The sequence below is a fragment of the Gossypium arboreum genome, chromosome 9, assembly GCF_025698485.1.
Source record: "Gossypium arboreum isolate Shixiya-1 chromosome 9, ASM2569848v2, whole genome shotgun sequence".
NCBI lineage: Eukaryota > Viridiplantae > Streptophyta > Magnoliopsida > Malvales > Malvaceae > Gossypium > Gossypium arboreum.
Genome location: NC_069078.1, coordinates 80,227,128 through 80,248,198, shown reverse-complemented (window position 1 = coordinate 80,248,198; position 21,071 = coordinate 80,227,128). Strand labels below are relative to the sequence as shown.

Below are 21,071 nucleotides of genomic sequence, written 5' to 3'. Positions count from 1 at the left end.
AGTTGAGGAATAAAAATATATAGCAGTTGAAACGAATCAAGATAAACATGAGAACACGACTCATCCAAATGCCTCAATTGTTTGCGATATCAGAAATACGTCTTTGTAAATCTAGTAGTCAGTTGTAACAAACAATGATGCTACCTACCAAAAAAATAAAGCAGCATTTCCAGGTGATTAGGCAATGCAGTATAACAAAGTACATTCCATCCCATCATTGCAATGTTAAATGTTAGTTAGGCCAAGGAGCCTACCATCCTCCTCAATCCCATCATCATTAACAATGTATATTTGGGATAACCACGGTTAAGGGCATAAATCAATCGAGGCTAAGCGAGTTTACTTGGGTCTAAGGCTTATTCTTACCTATCTATCGAGCGGGAACTTTTTCAAGGGGGAAATCAATCGATCGTAATCTGGGTTTTAACTCTGTCCAGATAAGAGGAGAGGTAAAGGATTAGCTTGAACACGATCCTTTCATTTTGGAGACATAAACTTCACAAATCTATTGATTCAATTATACTCCAATTCTTGGCACGATTTCATGTGGTTCACCAATTTACCAGGGCTGTTCTTAGTTTCAAATTCCGAACATCAAAATGGTAGGTAGATTTGCCTTCAAGCACGTTATTTAAACAAATAATCTAATATAATTAATATTGCAAAATACCAAGATCTAATAACATTTCACACCAGACAGTAGCAGCTGTAAAATAATGATATGCAGGAGAATATAAACAAAATAGTTGTAACAAATTAGTTTTCCCAGGATCAAAATGGCACCATAGAGAAGAAAATGTACCCTTCAGATCTCATCCGCAATGTAGTTTGTTCAAGCTCCACAGCAAGATGATTTTTGAGCAGCTGCCGCAGCCCCAGCTCCCTGGTCTTGTTGGTTAATTTTGATTGCCTGTGGCTGTAAAGACCCAGAAAAAGTTAATAAAAAGATAACCATATATGTAAATTAATTAGAATAGTTATCACAAGAGACGTGTGTTAAAGAAGGATTTGCACAATTATCAAAAGTACTGCATATATGTTACGAGAAAAGTTGATAGTTCGAGCACAAGAATCCATACCTCAGCCTTTGAGTCAGTGTCAGCAAGTCTTTGCTTGATGTCCCTGGCTATTGAAAAGAAAACCTCCTCGACATTTAAATTTGTTTTTGCACTCTGCAAGATAGAGTAAGTCTTAAGCATATAAAAATATCAACTACAAAAGTAATTACAGCATCTGAAGCAAAAATTACATACAGTCTCAAAGAACTTGATGCCATATTCGTCAGCAAGAGCTTGGCCCTTTGAGGTAGGGACAGCCTGAAAAAGAAGTTCCTCGATAGACTTAAGAAAAATATCCAATATAGTAAACAAAGGGGTAAACAAAAATGCATATAAAGATGCACAAAGTACAAGAGGGAAAGAACAGACCCTTTTACTTTCATCCATGTCAGCCTTATTACCCACTAGAATCTTGTTCACGTTGTCTGAAGCATGCTGTTCAATATTTCGAATCCAGTTTCTAATGTCTAAGAAAAAATTAACATTAGCCGAGTTGATAGGAAAATTAAGGACTAAAATTTCAAACCAATGGATAATAAGTATACTTCCAAGTTCCAGTAACAAGCAAATTAGGTGGAAAACATTTCTAAATATTAAAAATTTGGTTAAGATGAATCATGTGAATAAAGTCCAAAGTTCAAATGACAAAAAGTTCAGTAATTACTATTGAAAGATGATTCATCAGTCACGTCATACACAAGCAATATGCCCATGGCTCCACGGTAGTAAGCTGCACAAAAAGAGATATTACTTTAGTTCTCTGTCAACAAGAAAAGACTTCAGAATACAATAAAATCCAGATGTATTAGGAAAGTAGGCACTTAGAGCCACCAAAGCCTGCCCAAAAGGGTAAAACTAAGATAACTTTTGTTTCTAGGGGAAACAAAGAGCAAGGAACCACGTTTGGGGCATGGAACAAAGAGAAAATTATCTAGATGTGAAATTTCCAAACACCCACAAAGATAATAATAACAGCTATGCCTCTAGAGGACTGAAAGAATTTCACTCCTAAACATTTTTTCTTTGTAATTTTATTTCCAAGTCCTGTCCTATAATTATAGAGCATTACAATAGGAGGCGCTTGGCAAGCATGAGATAGACAAAACACTGAGGCATACAAACTCCTAACTTCCTAGCAGACTGAAAAGCACAAAAAAGAGAATGCAAAGCAACAACCACCTTGATCCAGAGATGTTATTAAATTTGAGTATTAGAGTGATAACTAATGTAACCCGGATCATAGGACAACACTTGCAAATAACAGGTTTATGCAAAACAATACCCAAGTCCTGCTATTGAATTATTTTATCTATCAGATAAGCAATTGTTCTGATTGGGTATTTCATTTCTAGTCAGTGACACCTTCAAAGCCAAAAATCTAACCAGTTGTAATTGTACGAAACCTCTCTTGCCCAGCAGTATCCCAAATTTGCAGCTTGATCCTTTTTCCATCAAGCTCTATGGTCCTTATCTTAAAGTCAATTCTGCCAAAGAAAACACAACCTTATTAAACAACATGCCCCTTGTTGAAATAATAATATACCACTACACTGTTATTAGATAATACCTACCCAATTGTCGTGATAAAACTTGTAGTGAATGAGCCATCCGAAAAACGCAAAAGCAGGCAACTCTTACCCACACCTGCCCAACAGCATGATAGCATAAAAGAGTTACATGGAACTCAAATTCTTGAGGAAGTGCAGGTTCTCAATAAAACTCCTTTAAAAAATCGCTACAGTATGAACTATTAATCCCAAATTACAATAATAAATAAAATAAAACTATTTATAGCAGGCAATCCCTTGTATTAAGAAAGGTCTCTTATGCAAATATACATATTAAACCTTGTATCCTTCTTTTCCTATCTCAGCCTTCGCATCCATCCTCAGTAGCCACCAAGTGACACGAGAACATTCCCATGGCAACTAGCTATATTGAGGCAGAAAACATTAAAAACTACAACATAAAATATAAGACGCCATTGGTATAGATTCATCATAAAATCACTGAAACAAACAATAATTTTCCGAATTATCGTATCACCTATAAACCTAAAATGAAACCTAATCTAAGCTAATGACCTTGAAAGCTCTCACATCTAAGTTTTCCATATTTAGAAATTTAATAAAACATCAAATCCTTTCAAGGAACCCTTACATTTCACAAAGTCAATGTCGATTAAACAGTAGATCTCATCTCAAATCAAGATATAGAGAAGGAAAAGAGATAGTTACCGCTGTCGCCGATCAAAAGGAGCTTTATGAGGTAGTCATAATCGGCTCGAGCTCTTGCAGGTGGAGCAGCCATGGGAATAGAATAAATTTATCGGAACTAACGAATAAACCCTACACCAGAAAAGGAAACGCCGTTAATAATCACTGTGAAAATTGGAAAAAAAATAAAAGAAATAAACTGTTTTTTCTTTTTTAAATTTTATTTGGTGAATTGAAAAGAACGCAATACCAGATCAGGGAAGAGAAAAGTGAGATCTGGTGAAGCGTCTCTGGTACGTCAGCACCGGTCGGCTGTTTAATTTTTTTTCTTAGGGAGAAAATAATTTTTGAAGAAAAGAGGAATAAATTCAAGAAATAAGTTATTGGATTCGACTCCGCAGTCCCAACCGTTGGATTAATATTTAGTGTTCAGATCTGTGTGAATCTAACGGGCGGTTTTTTCTTTACTTCTTTTTTAATTCGTCAACGAAGAGAAAATAGCTGGTTGAAGAGAATGAATGAGTGGGCTTTCCGGTCCGTAAGCTGTTAGTTAAACGTCGGTGATGCATGCGATGTACAGCAAGGATGCAGCAAACAAAGAATTTTTTTTTTAAATTGCACTTCTATTGAATTATATTAATTAAGATAATAATTTGTATCTTTTATTTAAAAGCTTGAAATTCCAATTCAATGTTTGACATTTTCCTCCAAATATGATCAATTTATTTAAAATAATTAATATATTGCTAACTCAGCTTCTCGTTGATGTTTTAGTTATTTGTTCTTATTTTTTATTAAAAAGGCCAAAAGGAAAAGAAAAGAAAATACATCAAAGTGGCCTAAATATTTCTTCCTTACAAGTTCTAATCTCATGGCTATTTATTATTGCATTATAAAGACATAAATATCATTTTATATAGTCAATCAACTAACTCTATATAAGTACCATCAATGTTGTTGAGATTAAATCAAATTAATTGATTAAGGATTTTTTAGATGAGTAGTGTATTTATTTATAGTTAATATAAAAATAAAAAATAATGATAAAATTAAATATTGTAACATAAAAAAATGCACCACATTGAATATAAACATTTTGTACCTAAACATGTTTAACAATAAATCAATTTGAACGCAAAAACAAAAAAAAATGAACCGGGTTTTTTTTGGATGTTTTATTTTTATTTCGGTTTATTTATTTATTATACTTTCTGCTTTGAAGATCAACCCGGTCAACACACTTACCCCAAGGATTTTGGGCCTTTTCTGTTTTAATTTTTTTTTTAATTTCTAGTTTTCGGCTCCGGTATTTTTTTTTTTTCCTCTTGATACATAATAAATCGAGAAGGAACCTTGGACAAAACTTATTATAAAACGAATATTTATATGGTGATGTCTATTTTCTATAATAACATTTTGTTATGATTTTGATTTTATTTTTACTTTATTTTGATATATATGTTTTCTTTTAAAAATATATTTTTAATAAATTATTATATTTGTATAAGATATTTGTTAACTCTTAACTTTATTTGTAGAGTTTAAAATTCTATTGAGATTGAATCAGTAAAATTTATTAACTAACTGATATTATTATATTATAATTTTAATTTAAATTTTTAAAATATAGTTTAAATCTCAAATGTTATTATAGGTATATAATAATTAAATCACTATAACAATTAAACGCTTGTTGTAGATAAGGTTAATTGTACTTCTATTATTATTTATTTGTGATTTTTATTTTTATATATGTGAAAAATATTAATTATTTTGAATTTATAAATCTATTTATACTTTGTGATCAAAAGGTTTTATTTTCAAATTTTACGCCTAAACTAATGAAGCAGTAATTATTTTCTTCCCCTCGTTTTTCTCCTTACCAAATGCAGCTTAGTTGGTCAGCTTAATGAAGTTTGGAAGTAAATTCGTAAAGTTCTAAAATAAAAAATATATATCAAAAATCAAATTCCCGACAATTATTGTTTTCGGTCAAAAAGCTTCCAAATAACATATTCTTGAAAAGAAAAATGCCATTAGTATTTAGGCATTGGTAGTGGTACTCATTCTCTTTCAAGGCAATGAACCGTACCCAATGTTTGCAAAACTGGAAAGCTAGCCCGATGAAACGAATCAACTTAGAGGTGTTCATGGCGGGCTAGGTTGGGTTTGGGCTGCGCTCAATTAAAAAGTATGCCTATTTATTAGAGTCGGGTCGGGTCGGGTCTAAAAAACGGGATTAAAATTTTGTTCAAGCCCGACTCGAATAAAAATACTAAAATCTGAGCCCGGCCCATATTAATTTTTGTATTATTTTAAATATATTATACATCAAAAATATTAAAAATATCAAAACAAATATTTCCCAACAAATTGAAAATAAATTTTAAAAAATATATAGACTTAAATAAAACTAAAGATAGATGCAACTTAACAAACAAATGCCTCTAAAATAATAATAAAAATTAACAAATGCCTTTAAAATAATAACAAAATTAATAAGAAAATAAGTTTTATATAATATCCAAACAATAACAACAAAATAGTAGCAACATAATAGTAAAATGGTAGCAAAATAGGGAGAAAACAACAAGAAAATAACATTAAAAAAAATACAGAATTTTTTTGTCCTTTAGTGAATTCGGGTCAGGCCCGGGCTAAAATATATTACCTAAGTCCCGGTCCATTTTTTAAACGGGCGTTATTTTTTTGTCCAAGCCAATTTTTCGGGATTATATTTTTGCCCAAATCTTCTCACATTTCGGGCAGGCCGAGTAGCCCGGCCCATGAACACCTCTAAATGAACTAAAGTTTTTTTTTTCTCTTAACTGAGGGTATTTTCAAATCGTATTAGATATTAATCTATGTTAAGCCAAAGCATCTGTTATACCCTACCATAAGAGACATGCAGTGAAATTGTGAGCATTCCACATTAAACTTTTCGTGATAATTTTTCATAATATATTTTCTACCTAAAATCTTTTATTTGAGAATGAGATCTCTTACTTAAAGATAAATAAACTTATTTGTCATCTGGCAGTACTTTAAAATATGATGGTGTTAGAGTAAGATAACCTATGACAGTGACAAGATCACGCAACATGTACCATAACGATAAACCAACCTTCACTAATAATTCTCATTTGATATTTGAATTCTGACCATTAACTTTTGACTTATCCGTAAAACCATAAAACCCACCAAACACCACTACGAGACAAATGATAAGTGGATAATCCACTATATAAGCCTAGACACACAAGAGAATGACGATTCTTTCCCAATTATTCCTCTTTCTCCTTCTCCCTTACTTATCATCCAATTCTCCACCTTACGTGAGGGAATCGAACTTTATTTCCACCCTCTTTTCCTTCTCTTTGGTATCTATTATCAACAATTTAATGTAAATCCTTCGCAACAAATTTGTTTTTCGAGTGTTCATTATTATGTAAATAAAATCGTTGTCACCTCACCTAATAGTTTGTCGGTAATTTGAACTTAAATTATTCAAAGTTGAGTTGAAAAATGATAGTTCAATCTAAATAATATAACTATCTAATTTTTTTTTGGATTTCATTTATCTCATTTATATATTATAAGATGCAAATCAAGTTAAGCTTCTAGATTTTTTAAAATTTTCATATTAATTATATAATATTTGTTTGAAATTTGTGATTATTACTCCTAACAGCAAAGAAAATTATTAAATAACATATTTTATACATGATTTATCTAACTATTGATATATTTTCAGGCGTAGCAGCTTAATGAACTGTATTAAAGCATCTAATTTCAGTAATTAATGAAAAAAAAAAAGTTAAGCATTTTACACTTTTAGTGTTATTGGTATTATTATTCCATACACCGTCGGTTGTTAAATGCCTTATCTTCTGCTATTATTCAATACATTTATTGGTACCAAGTCACGCAAAAGATAATCGTGCATACAGATCGAGTATCGTTATCAACCTTTCTGTTCACAAGTAAAAGAAAAGAAAACAATTATAAAGAAAAAAATGGAAATTAAATATTGTCTCAAGATATGCCCAAATCTCAACGACTAGCTAACTGATCATTTGAGAATAAGTATTTTAGGAAGTTATTGTTTCTTTCTCAAAATATCAACAAATAAATTTTGTTCATTTAGATTAAATTTAAGTTTTAAAGTTATTTTTTTAAAAGAGTTTTATGTGAATACCACTTAAAATAATATTTGTAAAATTGACCTATAGTGGAAATTTTCAAAATTTTGAAAAGTTACAAAAGATATATATTCTTTAAAAACTTTTTGTTTTTTTCATTTTTGAAATTTTATACTGTTTAAAAAAATGAGATAATTTCAACGTACTAATTTTTTATGGCTAATAAAGAAAAAGTAAAAGGAAAACATAGACATTGGGCAGAATTGGAGGGAACAACATGGTCCAAATGGCAAATGGATCGGAAACATTCTTTTTCTTTTTCTTTGAAGGAGGATCGGAAACATTCAAACATATGGCAAATGGGTGCTGATTAAATAAGCATGAAACTGATTTTAAAAGGAAAAAGAAAAAAGGAATTACGCCAAATGTTAAGAATTCAACAAATCACTGCGCCAATTACTGGTAGGGTTGAAGAATGAAAGACGACTCCAATACTTGACTTCGTCGGTCATACGTTACTTTTTGTCCCGTTGCCTGCGTCAATGTAGCAATTAAAATTCAAACCGTGTAGTTGGCAGGATATATAGGACTAGGATTAGATTAACGTCAGCTATGTGCTTTTATTTTATTTGAATGGTAGTTATATGGGAAAGAAGTCAACCGGCATGTGCTTCGCCAGCCAGCCAGGGGATAAGGGCTTTTCTCCAATCCTAGAATGCTCCAACACCATCACGTATCAGCACCACCACATTCAAGATTTCTTTCTTCACGCTCTTTCCATTCATTTCGGGCTAGCTTTGCTTTCAACATACCTTTTCTACACATATTGTTTTTTTTTTTTTTCATTCAGACGTTACCACCTCGTTTCCTTCTACACCGACATTCTCTCAACTTTTTTTTTCCATACTCCATAATTTTATTGTGAATGTTATAATTAAAAGGAAAAGATTTTAAGGATAAGAGAGATTGTTATATTGTACTGATTTCGAATTTTTGAATAATAGAATAAACTGAACCAACGAGTTCGTAATTATTTAAAAAAAAATCATAACAGAAGACAGGTGGCTACCACACACCACATTTATAGTAATACATCCAATGTCATTCGTAGTAGTACCCAACCATCTCGGAGAATCAAAGAAGACGCCCTGACCGAGACCCCTTAGCTTTCAATCACAAAATGGCCCAATTTTCAAATAAATAGTTTTGAATTTTTAAAATAATTATTGTACATATAATATGACAAATCTAATATATATATATATATATATTAAATAGTCGGATAAAATTTCAATTATTCTATAACTTTATTATATTTATACTAATTTTAAAAATATAAATTTAGAAATATGACTTAAGGGTAAAACATTACGTGTACATATAATGGCAGAATCAAAAGTTAGCAGGGTTTTATTTTTAAGAAGATTTTTCATTTAAATTCTTTATAATTTATAAAATTTTAGATTAATAATAATAAAATTATATTTTAATTTCAAAAATAAAAAAATAATTTAATCTTTCAAAATTATAAAAATTACTAAATAATGGAAGTATATTTTTATTTATATTATGATAGAAACATACAATTTAATTTTAAACTTGAAAAGTTTTTAGCTCCCTTATACCATTTTACCTACAATACTTTTTTTCTTATAAAATTATAATTATCCATGACTTATTAATTATGGAACGTTGTGAGCTAAGTGGGCCCCATACTATTTTTCCCTCATCACCAGACGACGTGCCACGATTTATTCGCCTCCGCAGAGTATCGGCGGTTCACATTTTTTTTTCTCTCTCCGCGCCGTATGAAACGTAAGGAATTTCCCTCTTTTTGTTTATTTATTTATTCATTTTACGTTTTTTATATTTTTTAATTTACACTTTTTTTTTATTACTTCTCCTCCCTATGGTATCGAGCGGGGGGTTGCCTTTAAATTCTAACGAGGAAAGAGAGCGAGAAGGCATCAAGCTTTTCTTTGCTCCACCTTAAGTGTTTCTATAGGGTTTTAATTCGTTCTTATCATTACCTCTCTTTTAACCTTTCTCTTTTTTGCTTGCTCTCTTTGTTTTTCGAGATCTGTGCGTTTTCTTCTTTTCAATTAGCTTCTTGAAAGCTTTATTTTCTTAAGAACAGGAAACCGCTGAAGGTACGTTTAAAATGCATTTTTCAACGTTTTAGATCTTTAATTTTCGTTTTTAAGCTCCGTTTCTCCTCGTTTATGCTCTATTGCTGGATCTGATTGCTTCCTCTTGTTGTAAGTTGTAACTTGTGTTTAGGCTGCAGCATGGAAGAAATGCGTATTTTTCCTTTATTCTTTTGCTTTAAAATTATCGGAGATCAGTTGTTTTTCTTTTTCTTTTTTAGTAAGTTCCTGCTGAAAATTTATCTGGAGTTGATCTTGAGCTGAAATCACGTTTTTTTAATATTAACTTTTGTTCTGTATTTCCTCCTTTTAGCATTTGTTAATAGTTTTATAGATCTGGTGTTTATTATTTTATACCCCTACATTTTTTTAATTCCAAACAAGGTTCTCAATTTTTTTCCGTGTAATCTCTGTGCAAGATACTGTGCTAGGAAACGTTGTAGAAAATTTAATTATCTGCTATTCTTATTTTACGAAACAGAGATGAGGAAAATTTTTAATAAGTTAAGTTATTTGGTATATTTTCCCAATTTACTTTTAGGTTCTTGAGAGTTTTGCCTTGATATGTTTGCTTCTTGTCCTTTATCATAATAATCTGCTGCTAAGAAAAACCTTTAGCTTGCCAAGCAGAAAAGCTCCGCGTTAAAAGAAATTCAAGTTTTATGAAAGAGAAGGCCAATGCCTGGGCGAAAAATTTCTTGTTTTAGATGCTTATTTTGGTTAAGCAATATGATCTATAAATTAAAAGAAAAAGAAATGTAACAGATCAATGGGACTTTCAGCATTTAATCTTGAGAATTTTATATGGAACTGTAATCCTTTCATGAACTTTTTATAGTAGTTATTGATACATTGTTTGTAACTCACAGAGATGGCACCACCAATTGAGACTCCAACCAAGTCCTCTGGCTCTCACCACGCATCACATCCTCCTTTGAATGAAAGGATTCTTTCATCGATGAGCAGAAGGTCTGTTGCTGCTCACCCATGGCATGATCTTGAGATTGGTATGAATGTCAACTTAAGCTCAGTGTGTGTGTTTTCTGTTGGTATGTTGTAAATCTAATAATGTACTTTTTTTCTACTATTTGTAAAAATTTTCTTGTAGGACCTGGAGCTCCAATGGTTTTCAACTGTGTAAGTATACTAAAATTTACCTTCCCCTAACCATTAGCATTACATTTTGGATGGCACGTTTGACATTTAATAAAATGCTTTTGTAGAGTTCTACAATAAGTAGGTGTTTGGTTGTCTCCTAACACATTTCTTATAGACATTTGGCATTTTAAATCTTTTTCTCATGGCCGTATTTCTCAGTTATCATGTTTGAGAATTTTTTACATTTCAGAGCTCTTTATACTTGTACTGAAGACGTGGTTAATATCTACAGGTGATTGAAATCCCAAAAGGTAGCAAGGTGAAATATGAACTTGACAAGAAAACTGGTCTGATCATGGTAATTACTATTAACTGTCCAAATGTATTTGCCACTCTTTGTAGAATTTAATTGGTTGCTGATAAAGGTGCATAATTTTGAAGGTTGATCGAGTGCTTTACTCATCAGTTGTGTATCCTCACAACTATGGATTCATCCCTCGTACTCTTTGTGAAGACAATGATCCCATGGATGTCTTGATCATTATGCAGGTACGCTTTTTGATCCACATCTGTATCTAAAATATCAATCTAATTCATGGTTGTGAAGCATGTTTCATGCTTTGGAACTCTCTTGTAATGGCTCGGTTTGCCTAGTGCACTATGTTTGGCACAGTATTATAAATTCCATACATCGGCCAATGCCACATGCAATACTTATAAATCATAATTGATAAGAGCTCTAAAAATTTTATGTTATCACTTATGTTACCATTAAAACTTATACAGGAACCAGTTATTCCAGGATGCTTTCTTCGCGCTAAAGCTATAGGTCTGATGCCTATGATTGATCAGGTACTGATTAACCACTGTCCACTGATTAAAATACTCCTGACCAATGGATGTGTATAAAAGCAAACGAGGAAAACTTTGGAATTTTATGAATGCAGGGTGAGAAAGATGACAAGATTATTGCTGTCTGTGCCGATGATCCTGAGTATCGTCACTACAATGATATCAAGGAACTCCCACCTCACCGCCTGGCTGAAATCCGTCGCTTCTTTGAAGACTGTATGTATCTTTCTTGGCTAAAATTAAATTATGCTTTCTAGTAAAGCAAGTGTTATATGTAACTTCTGAAGGATATGATATGTTTTTTAGACCGGTCCATTAGTTGAAGCCTATTAACTTTCTTTTGCCTTGTTAAATACCGCAGATAAGAAGAATGAGAACAAAGAAGTTGCTGTTAATGACTTTCTGCCTGCCTCTACTGCATACGAGGCAATCCAACACTCCTTGTAAGTTATAGTTTCCTGTCTCCAATCCAAGTCTGGAAATATCACAAAAAAATAATTAAAAATATCGATGCAGAATATGACATGACAAATACATGAATCTCAGAATCCTTTCAATATGAATTGTGAATATATTAAAATTTATAAAAATATAAAATATCTTAAATACGATAATGACATTGCAACATATATTAATATAATACTGATACAGGCAAAAGAAAAACTTGTTACTTATATCAGACTTTCTTTCAAATGCTTAGTGTGAAAATATATACGTATAGATCACGTTCATATAATTAATCAAATGCAAGTCTAATAGAGCTTTCAGCTTAAGGAAAAGGAAGGATAACACTAAAGATTTAAGTGGGGTTGCTTTACAGCTTGTGATTCTTTCTTTTCGGAGACTTTTGCTTGTGTCCAAATTCATTTATGCTCTGTTAACAGTTTCAAAATAGAGATCTAATTTTATTTCAACATTCTGTTTTGAAGGAATCTCTACGCGGACTACATCGTGGAGAGCTTGAGGCGGTAGTTGTCGATTCACCGTGCCCCGTCTATATACAAATATATATATTAATATGAATATGAATATGTTGCTGCTATACAAGAAATTCATCGTCTCCTTGTGCGGGCAGAAACACCCTGCACTCACTGGTTTTGCGACAAAGAAAATGTGTTTTTCATTTTATAGGTGACATGGCTGTTGGTGTTTTATGACAATTATGCAATGATGGCGATAATTTTAGATAATTCTCAGTGTAATGAGTGATTGCTACATTCCATTATCTCTTAAATTTTTTTGTTCTATTTTGGGTTGTATGATGCCCACTCACTTTTATTTACGCCCACTCACTTTTATTTACTGTTTGATGTGCCTTACCTTATGAACTGTTTTTATTATCACGGAATGCTTAAACAGAAATACTCTCCCACGTTTTTTTATTTTTATTTTTATTTGGTATTGAAATTTTAAATTTTAAAAATACAAGGATTAAAATTGACTAATTTTAAAAGTGTAAGAACCAAAATTGATGGAACTAAAGTGTAAAGATTAAATTCATTAAAGTATTAAAATACAAGGATTAATAACAAATTTTTATTTTAATTATTAATTGCTTAATAAATTATAAATTAATCTTCTATATCATAAACTTAAATTAAATTATTATATCCATCAAATTTTTTGTTTAAAATTTGGTCAAATAATTATTTAAATTTATAAAATTATTTATCAAAGAAATTTATAAATTTTAATCCTTAAAAGATAGTAATTTTGCATTTTTGAAATAAAGATAATATTATTTTAATATGAAATGGTTGATAAATTTATAAATTATTTTATTTTATTAAATATTGTTAACACTAATTATATTTTGAGATAAATCCCAAGATTATACATGAACTATGATTTAATGTGCAATTATATATATGAACTTTGATTTTGTGCAATTTTATACATAAATTTTTATTTGATTCAATTCTTGTAAATGATTAACACAATTATTGATATAACATCATTTTATGTTTATATATTGCATGCATAAATAGTTATATTTATCCGATATAAAATAAATGGATATATTTATTTCTTTAAATGTGTATGATTAAATCAAAATTAAAGTTGCAAGTATACATTTGAACCACAATTAGAGTTTCATGTGTATAATTGCACCAAATTAAAGTTTATATATACAATTGTACATTAAATCAAAATTCATATATAATTTTGAGATATATCCTATTTTTTTATATAATATTAGAGGTAGAGGAGGGTAAAACAGTTAAAACCCATTTCAAATCGGTGTTAAACAAGAATTTTAACCATCGTTCTATTCAAATCAAGACATTAATTTATACGTTTCTTAACATTTCTATTGTCACATCAATTATTTAAATCATTCATTGTGAGATCCTTCATCTACAAAGCACATGATTTAAATTCTAACTTAGAATTTTATTTTTTTGAAGTTACAACTATTTCAATATAATCAATCATTGCAAATAATGAATTCAAAAACTAACAATCAACTCAATTCAAACCAACTATTATAATATAAATTAATCATTAAATTAAAATTAATAATCAATTAAAATTAATTAATTAACCGAAAAAATTAAAAATCCACATATTTACATAAAATAACACTTAAACTTCTGACTTCAAAATTTCCACAACCTCAACCTGGCTATTAAACCAATATCTCATACTTGGATACTTGAGTTTTATGATTTTTGGCCACCACATAGATTCTATATACTTATGATTCATCATTAAGCAAACTTAAAGATATACCTACTCCGAGATAAATATTGTTGAATTCTTCTATATGTATATATATTTGTAAGTTCTATTAAACTTATAAATAATAAATATTTAGAATTAATATTTGATTTAATGTTAATGTATGAATCTCAATTATTATTAGTAAATAATATTGAGTGCACAAATTTAAACTAGTGAAAAATTGGGTTTTAAGTATTAAAAATTTCTAAAAAGTAATTCAAAATTTAATTGAGCCCATATAATATAATTTTTCATTGAAGTCTTTTACATATTGATAAGTACTATTGTGGTAGGTGACATGACAGCAGTTGGATCACCTCAGTTCAGCTAAAATCATCACTGATCATTTATCTTAAACTACAAAATACTAAATTTAATATCTCGCAATCTCCTTATTCCACACTCGATACAAATTTAATTGTCATCACACTTCAAATTTCTTGTTAAATTTTGTCACGTCAAAGGCTTCGACAAAAAATTATATATTATAAAACTCAATTAATTACCACCTTTTAGATTAAAAGCTCAATTGATTGCAGTCTTCATATAGGGTAAATTAATTTTGTAATATTTTTCGGGAGTGCTTTTAGTACTTAAAATTAAAAATGAATAAACGCAAAATAACCTTAAATTACTAACGCGTGTCGGAGCCTCCACGTGACCACCCTGCTAATACTGGTGGTAGAATACCGAATCCAATCCTCAGTTACCCCAGCAGCAAAGCAAACAAAAGAAATCATACAAAACAAAACTAACTCCTCCAAAAATGAAAAAAGTCCCCCAAAACCCTCTCATCTTCTGCCCTCTAAAACCCTAAATCCACACCCCCTTTTCACCTTGACGATGAGCTCCTTCAGCAACACCACAAACTTCGACAATCTCCTCCTCCAAACGTTGTTGGGAAGACTCCAAATCCGTCCTACTACCACCACCACCTCTTTTCTCACTCAGTCCCTCGAAGACATCCTTCTCGACGCCGCCAATTTCTCCGATTCCGACTCCGATGATACCAACAAAACCCAACTCGCTAAAGAGGAATCCAAGCTCGAAAAAGAAATTATCCGGATCATCCTTTCGGGGAAAATCGACCCTTTGAAACCCAACTCCGGTCAAGCTGTTACCATCAACGACCACCATATTTGCATCACTTCTCACGAAGAGAAAGGATCAGATTATCGGGTTTGGGAGTGGCATGGGCATATAATGCTGTTTGATGAAGAAAATGGATATTCGCCTGAATATATTTACGGCAATTACTTTGAGAGACTGCAGGGGAAGCCGCTTGTTTCACGTGCTGAGGAAGAGAAAGAAGAGGAGGAGAAAGTTGTGAATTTGGGATTGAGGGAGTTAATCGATGGGGATGCTGAGCCTGATACCACCGGGGGTCGTATTCTTCATAGGAATATCAGTGCCAGTTCTCCAAGGTTTATATAAAATTGAATACCCTTTTCGCTGGTCTTTGTATTCTACTAAAATTTCATATGTTTTGAAGTCTCTGTTGTTGGGGTTTTGAAATTGAAATATTTGGTTCTTTTGCTTCTGGTATCTCCTTGTTATGCATGTAAAGGGGAGGTTCCCCAATCAATTCTCATCCATTCTTGATCTGCACATTTAATAAATAGCTCTTAAAATTGGCTTTTGCTCAAGTAATCATGTAATTGAAAAAGAAAAAGAAAACAATTTCTTGTTGCTATTATCACATCCAATAATAGTAGTTAAAACCCTTTTTCATGCTAGCATTAATAATGGAGGTGTATCTGTATTGGATGGTAGAAGAAAAGGCAAGAATTATTTCCATCAGCAAATTGTAATGAATGAATGTTCCATTCTTTTTCCCATTGAAAATTGACAGGACCTAGATCGGAAGGTTACACTTTACATTGGTGTGTTGTGGTTTCAACGTACAAATGGGCAAGGCTACCTATCTCTCAATTGCACTTACAAAAGGGCATGTTGGGCTTGTCAATAAAAATGATTGCGTTCTGCTTAGAGTTGTTTATCGCCAGGTATTAGCAAAAATTTAGGCTCAATTGATAGGTTCAGATCCGATTTGAAGAATGGATTTAAATTTTTGTTAAGTCCGACGCGGATAAAAATATTAAAATTTGGATCTGGCCTAGCTATATTAATTTTTTAACTTAATATTTAAATAACACTAATATAAGTATAATTTAACAGATAAATACTTATAAAATAGTAACAAAATTAATAATAAAATGAGTGTTAATAATAATAATATAATAATGAAATAATAGCAAAATAGTAAAAAGTATAAAAATAATAATAACAAAATAGCAAGATCTTTTTTATTATTAGCCCAGGACAAAAAGAAATTTATCTGAGTCCTAATCCATTTTCTAAATAAATTTTATTTTTTTTGTTTAAATTTATTTTTTAAACCTATATTATTACCTGAAATCTCCTATTTTTTGGAGAGACGTTTGGGCGAAATGGCCGGTGCCATTAACAACTCTGTTTCCTCTCTGTCCTTACTTTTCATGTATGCTGCTACTGGCAATATCTCTAGGAATCGATATCTCTTGTATACTTAAAAAAGTTAAAACCCCTAAATTGAGAACACGAGCTAATCATGCACCTAAGTAAATCGGAAAATAACTGAAAATCATTCTTGATATAAAGTAGGCTATCTTATTATTATAAGGTTTTTTTTTTGGTCCTTTTCATATTTTATATAAATATTTATATTATAAATTTGCCACACTCGTGAAATGGATAAAAGATAATATTTAGATTTGAAAATTATATCTAAAATAATGATATTTAAAATATTTATATGATTTTATAATATTAAAATTAATAAAATATATTTAACATAATGAGATATTGAAAATATATTTTCATTATATAATTACATTTTATTGTTTTATTTATATAAATAAAAGAAATCATTAGTTAAAAACATGAATTAAAAATAAAAAAAATCTTAAAAACATCATGAATTAAGAATAAAACAAAGAACGCTTGAGGAAGATTTTTATACATTTTGCCATTATGTCAGCAAAGCGTTTTTGCCACATCAGCTACCCAATCGGAAGAAAGGACCTATTTGTGCAATTAATCTGAAAAGGGCCCAATCCGTAATTTTCAGAAGAAAAAAGGTATGCCCCTTACTTCGCCAAATGCCAACACAAAATTTTGAGTGATGTATATCTTAAAAAGCACTTTTAATTCAATTTTTTTAATAGTTGTGCAACTACATGTAATTATAATTGTAAGTATAAATAATACATATTTAAATAATTTTTATAAAATGTGATAATTGAAATAATATTTAATTTTATTTAATTAGCAACATTCAAAGTGACTTATTTTTATGATAATCTTTAACCATCATTAATTTCTTTTTTAATTTAATAATAATTTCAATCTAAATTTTTTGAAGAAAATAAATACTCGATTAATAGGTCATAATTTGGGTTCAACAAACATTAATTTATATCATCATTTAATCAACCAAGCACCAATTAATGAATCTATAAAATATTCTTTCATATTTAAAAATTTATTTGAAGTAGCCTAATTTTATCTTAAATTTAACTCTTAATTTTTATACTTTATTAATTATCACCTCCATACACGTGGTTTCCACATGCTATCTAGTTTTTATTATCGTAACTTAAATACTAAAATAATCATGTACATTGATCTAATTATCCGAATCAATGAAATTTTGCTTAAATTAAGCGAATAAAAAGGTCCTACCGGGAGTCGAACCCAGGTCGCTGGATTCAAAGTCCAGAGTGCTAACCACTACACCATAGAACCCAGGATACTGCATGATTAAAATAAAAATAAAACAAAAATAAATTTTGCAATGGGTATGTGATTATTCTGCAAGTTTGTGAACGGATCATTCTCAATTAGCAAGGTAATTATCATTTTAAATCATTTTATACTAATCGAATAATTTAGAATAAATTACAAAAATAGTCATTTTTGCTTACCTCAAATTACATTTTAGTTAGTTATGTTTGAAATGTTACGTTTTAATTACTTACATTAACGTGTTGTAACATTTTAGTCACTAAGCCGTTAATTACGTTAACGATGTAATGGTATGCTAATGTAACACGTTAAATAATCATTTCAAACAAAAAGTTTAGGTTAAATTATATAATTGGTCCCGGTAATTTTTTTTGTTTTAAGCAATTTAAATTTTTTTTCTTTTATGTTTTTTTAACTTTCATTGTCTTCCTTACTCTTCTGCTTCTTCTTTTGTTTTCCTCCTTTCTCTATCTTTTTTAATGTAGTTTTTCTATATTTTTCATTTGGTAAAACTTTTTTATGTTTATGAAAAAAATAAAAGATGAAAGCTGAAACCAAAATAAAAGTTGCTTCGCATATTCTCACCCCACAATTACAAACTCTCATCGTCCATCATCACTTTAACGAACCAATTTAGATCTCTCAATCACCTAGCCCACAAGCTCAACTCACTCGAAGACCTCGCCAGTCGTGACTTATGGCAATTCACCCTCAATAAAGTTTCTTGAGCTTGTTCCTTTAACCTCCTAATCAACCCCCCACGACCATCTTGTCTAACTTACCTAAAACATTCTCGCCCTCTCAAAACTACATTGTTTCACATATTCTTCAAACGAGCTCTACACTCTCAATGACTAAAATGACCACCATACGAAACTTACTATCAACTTTACCCAAACCAGTTTGATTCATGCTCCCTTTCTCTCTTCAGTTCATTCATGTTCGACTTCAAATCAAACTTGCTTGGGAATATCCAAGAAGGTTTAGATCAATTTTATCACTTCCTTAATTTTATTCATCCAAAAATAAAAGAAAATGAAATGAATAATTTACACGATTCTGTAAAAGTATGGAAACAAATAAAAATTGTTTTGAATATAAAAAATTCAACATATGTTTAGATTTGATTGAGGATATGATTTTTTATATTGATTAGTTATATCCAATTTTAGTTTCAAAATTAGGTTATATTCAAATTGAGATTTGATTAAAAATAATTGATATTCAATTTTCAATGAAATTCAATTTAGAAATTATGTGAAAGAAACAAGGATTTGGTTTATTTGTTGGGCAAATATTATGTTTTTGTAGTTAACAATATGAAAAAAGAGAAAAATAAAGGGAAGAAGAAAAGGAAAATAAAGAAATAAAAATAAAAATAAATTGTTCAAAAAATAAAAGTATAGGTATTAGTTTTAACAAATAGAAAACATAGAAAAACTACGTTAAAAAAAAGGAAGAAGAGAGGAAAATAGAGAGACAAGGAGAAGAGAATGGATAAAAGAAATAAAGTTCAAAGAACATAAAATAAAAAAATTAAATTGCTCAAAAAAAAAATTATAAACACTAATTCTAAAATTTTCGTTTGAAATGTTGATTTAACATGCCATATCAGCTTACCGTCACACCGTTAGTGACAATTAAGACTCAGTGAGTAAAATGTTACAAAACGATAGCGTAACTAAAGCGTAACATTTCAAATATAAGTGACTAAAATATAACTTGAGACAAACAAAAGTGACTATTTTTGTAGTCAACCCAATTATTTACCATCTGCAAATTATTATGATTTTAAGAGAAAATTAAATGGAGTAATTTGTGAATTCGTGTGTTGTTTTTTTTTCTGATCGTCTACATGTAATATTATTATAAGTACATTATCAAATTATCGGAAAACTTGGTATGCGAAACAAAGGGTCATTTTTCAACTCTCGGGATTGGGACAACTCTTACAACAAGTTGCAATCATGGTTACTAGCAATGCAACAGTTTGCATCAAGTACCGTGGTGGAATTGAAAACCCATTATTTTGAGTACCCTCGATTTATAAGATCCACCGGTCAACTAGTGAAGAGCATAAAAGTATTGTACCGATTATTTTGTACATTTGATCCTTTGATTAGGGTGTGGCCAAATTGTAAACCCATTGTCCAAATAGACAAAACTTGAATCATATATAAAGCATTAATATAATTTTATTGATCAATATATTCGAAAAAATTATAAATTTACAAAACTACACTCAGGAAACCAAATTCAACTCAAAATATTAGATGTTTACAAGAATATTCAAAAACGTGATGGTCGTTAGCAGCATGTCTATTGGAAGCAAGTTTGTTCATAACATCCTCCCTAAAGGTGTCTAATTGTCATCATCTTAGTAATTTATGTTATGTTCAAGTAAATTTTTTGCGCCATTTTTTTATTTCTTACATTATTTACAAGTTATGTCTTAATTTATTACATGTTTCGTATAATTTATTATAACCATTCCTTTTTAATCATAAATTTATTTTATTAAAAATCGGATCATTTATTATATATGTAAAATTTTTACTCTAATTTTTCCAAGTACAATGAGTTCCACCATCTACTATATAATTAGGATAAACTATATTAATAGTTATTTAATATATTTATTATCATTTAATTATGAAAATTATAAAATAATTAATTATTTATTTATTTTTTGTTATTTTGGTCATTCAACTATCTTAAATTATTAAATATTTTCATTTTATGTTATTCTGCTGGTGACAAAAAAATAAAATTAAATAATTGAATAAACATTTTACAACTTTTATAATTAACTGAACAGAAAAAATATAATTAAGTAACCTCTCCGTTAGTCTACCTATATAATTAAAATATGGATTGATAAGTTATAACTTAACAAATAGTAGTGGAGCGCGGTTTTATGTGGAGCAAGTGCCACGTGAGCCTTAATATGGTTGAAAAAAGTAATCCAGATCAACGGCGCACAAATGATCTTCTTGGGCGACCTATCCATTGTCCTAGTAGTTGAGGGAGATTTTCAAATTTTAAACC

The 21,071-nt window shown here is 30.1% G+C and overlaps 3 protein-coding genes and 1 non-coding gene across 7 annotated transcripts; 2 read left to right on the top strand and 2 right to left on the bottom strand.

The window, feature by feature from the left end:
* Positions 1-627: 627 nt before the first annotated feature.
* Positions 628-3,904, bottom strand: LOC108454104 (ras-related protein RABE1a). The gene is made up of 9 exons (XM_017752429.2): positions 3,525-3,904; positions 3,296-3,406; positions 2,630-2,702; positions 2,442-2,542; positions 1,723-1,788; positions 1,428-1,525; positions 1,254-1,316; positions 1,080-1,172; positions 628-916 (listed from the first exon to the last, which is right to left on the bottom strand). The coding sequence occupies exons 2-9, from the start codon at positions 3,366-3,368 to the stop codon at positions 833-835; spliced, it is 651 nt and encodes a 216-aa protein (XP_017607918.1). The 5' UTR covers positions 3,369-3,406; positions 3,525-3,904; the 3' UTR covers positions 628-832.
* A 5,179-nt stretch (positions 3,905-9,083) lies between these two features.
* On the top strand, positions 9,084-12,875 carry LOC108457475 (soluble inorganic pyrophosphatase 4). Of its 4 annotated transcripts, XM_053018921.1 has the most exons (10): positions 9,093-9,231; positions 9,554-9,566; positions 10,433-10,570; positions 10,672-10,700; positions 10,954-11,019; positions 11,103-11,210; positions 11,448-11,513; positions 11,609-11,729; positions 11,875-11,956; positions 12,443-12,875. In XM_053018921.1, exons 3-10 carry the CDS (start codon positions 10,435-10,437, stop codon positions 12,483-12,485), a joined length of 651 nt encoding a protein of 216 aa, XP_052874881.1. In that variant the 5' UTR covers positions 9,093-9,231; positions 9,554-9,566; positions 10,433-10,434; the 3' UTR covers positions 12,486-12,875. The 4 variants fall into 4 exon arrangements, with proteins under 4 accessions (XP_017612047.1, XP_017612048.1, XP_052874881.1 ...); XM_017756558.2 differs by lacking the exon at positions 9,554-9,566 and having other exon boundaries at positions 9,084-9,231; XM_017756559.2 differs by having other exon boundaries at positions 9,086-9,566.
* Positions 12,876-14,885: 2,010 nt separating this feature from the next.
* On the top strand, positions 14,886-15,856 carry LOC108455763 (uncharacterized). Its single transcript, XM_017754308.2, has one exon. It carries the CDS (start codon positions 15,081-15,083, stop codon positions 15,669-15,671), a length of 591 nt encoding a protein of 196 aa, XP_017609797.1. The 5' UTR covers positions 14,886-15,080; the 3' UTR covers positions 15,672-15,856.
* A 2,095-nt stretch (positions 15,857-17,951) lies between these two features.
* TRNAQ-UUG (transfer RNA glutamine (anticodon UUG)) lies at positions 17,952-18,023 on the bottom strand. The gene has a single exon. It is a non-coding gene; the product is annotated as a tRNA-Gln (tRNA).
* Positions 18,024-21,071: the final 3,048 nt, after the last annotated feature.

What these genes read in the sequence shown, in the direction of transcription:
- LOC108454104 (XM_017752429.2), bottom strand. Translation starts at nt 3,368, where the DNA reads ATGGCTGCTCCACCTGCAAGAGCTCGAGCCGATTATGACTACCTCATA. An exon ending in AGTTTTATCACGACAATTGG is followed by an intron (nt 2,543 to 2,629) that starts GTAGGTATTATC and finishes TTTCTTTGGCAG; the next exon opens with AATTGACTTTAAGATAAGGA. An exon ending in TGATGAATCATCTTTCAATA is followed by an intron (nt 1,526 to 1,722) that starts GTAATTACTGAA and finishes ATTTTTTCTTAG; the next exon opens with ACATTAGAAACTGGATTCGA.
- LOC108457475 (XM_017756558.2), top strand. An exon ending in CTCCAATGGTTTTCAACTGT is followed by an intron (nt 10,701 to 10,953) that starts GTAAGTATACTA and finishes TAATATCTACAG; the next exon opens with GTGATTGAAATCCCAAAAGG. An exon ending in ATGTCTTGATCATTATGCAG is followed by an intron (nt 11,211 to 11,447) that starts GTACGCTTTTTG and finishes AAACTTATACAG; the next exon opens with GAACCAGTTATTCCAGGATG.
- LOC108455763 (XM_017754308.2), top strand. Translation starts at nt 15,081, where the DNA reads ATGAGCTCCTTCAGCAACACCACAAACTTCGACAATCTCCTCCTCCAA.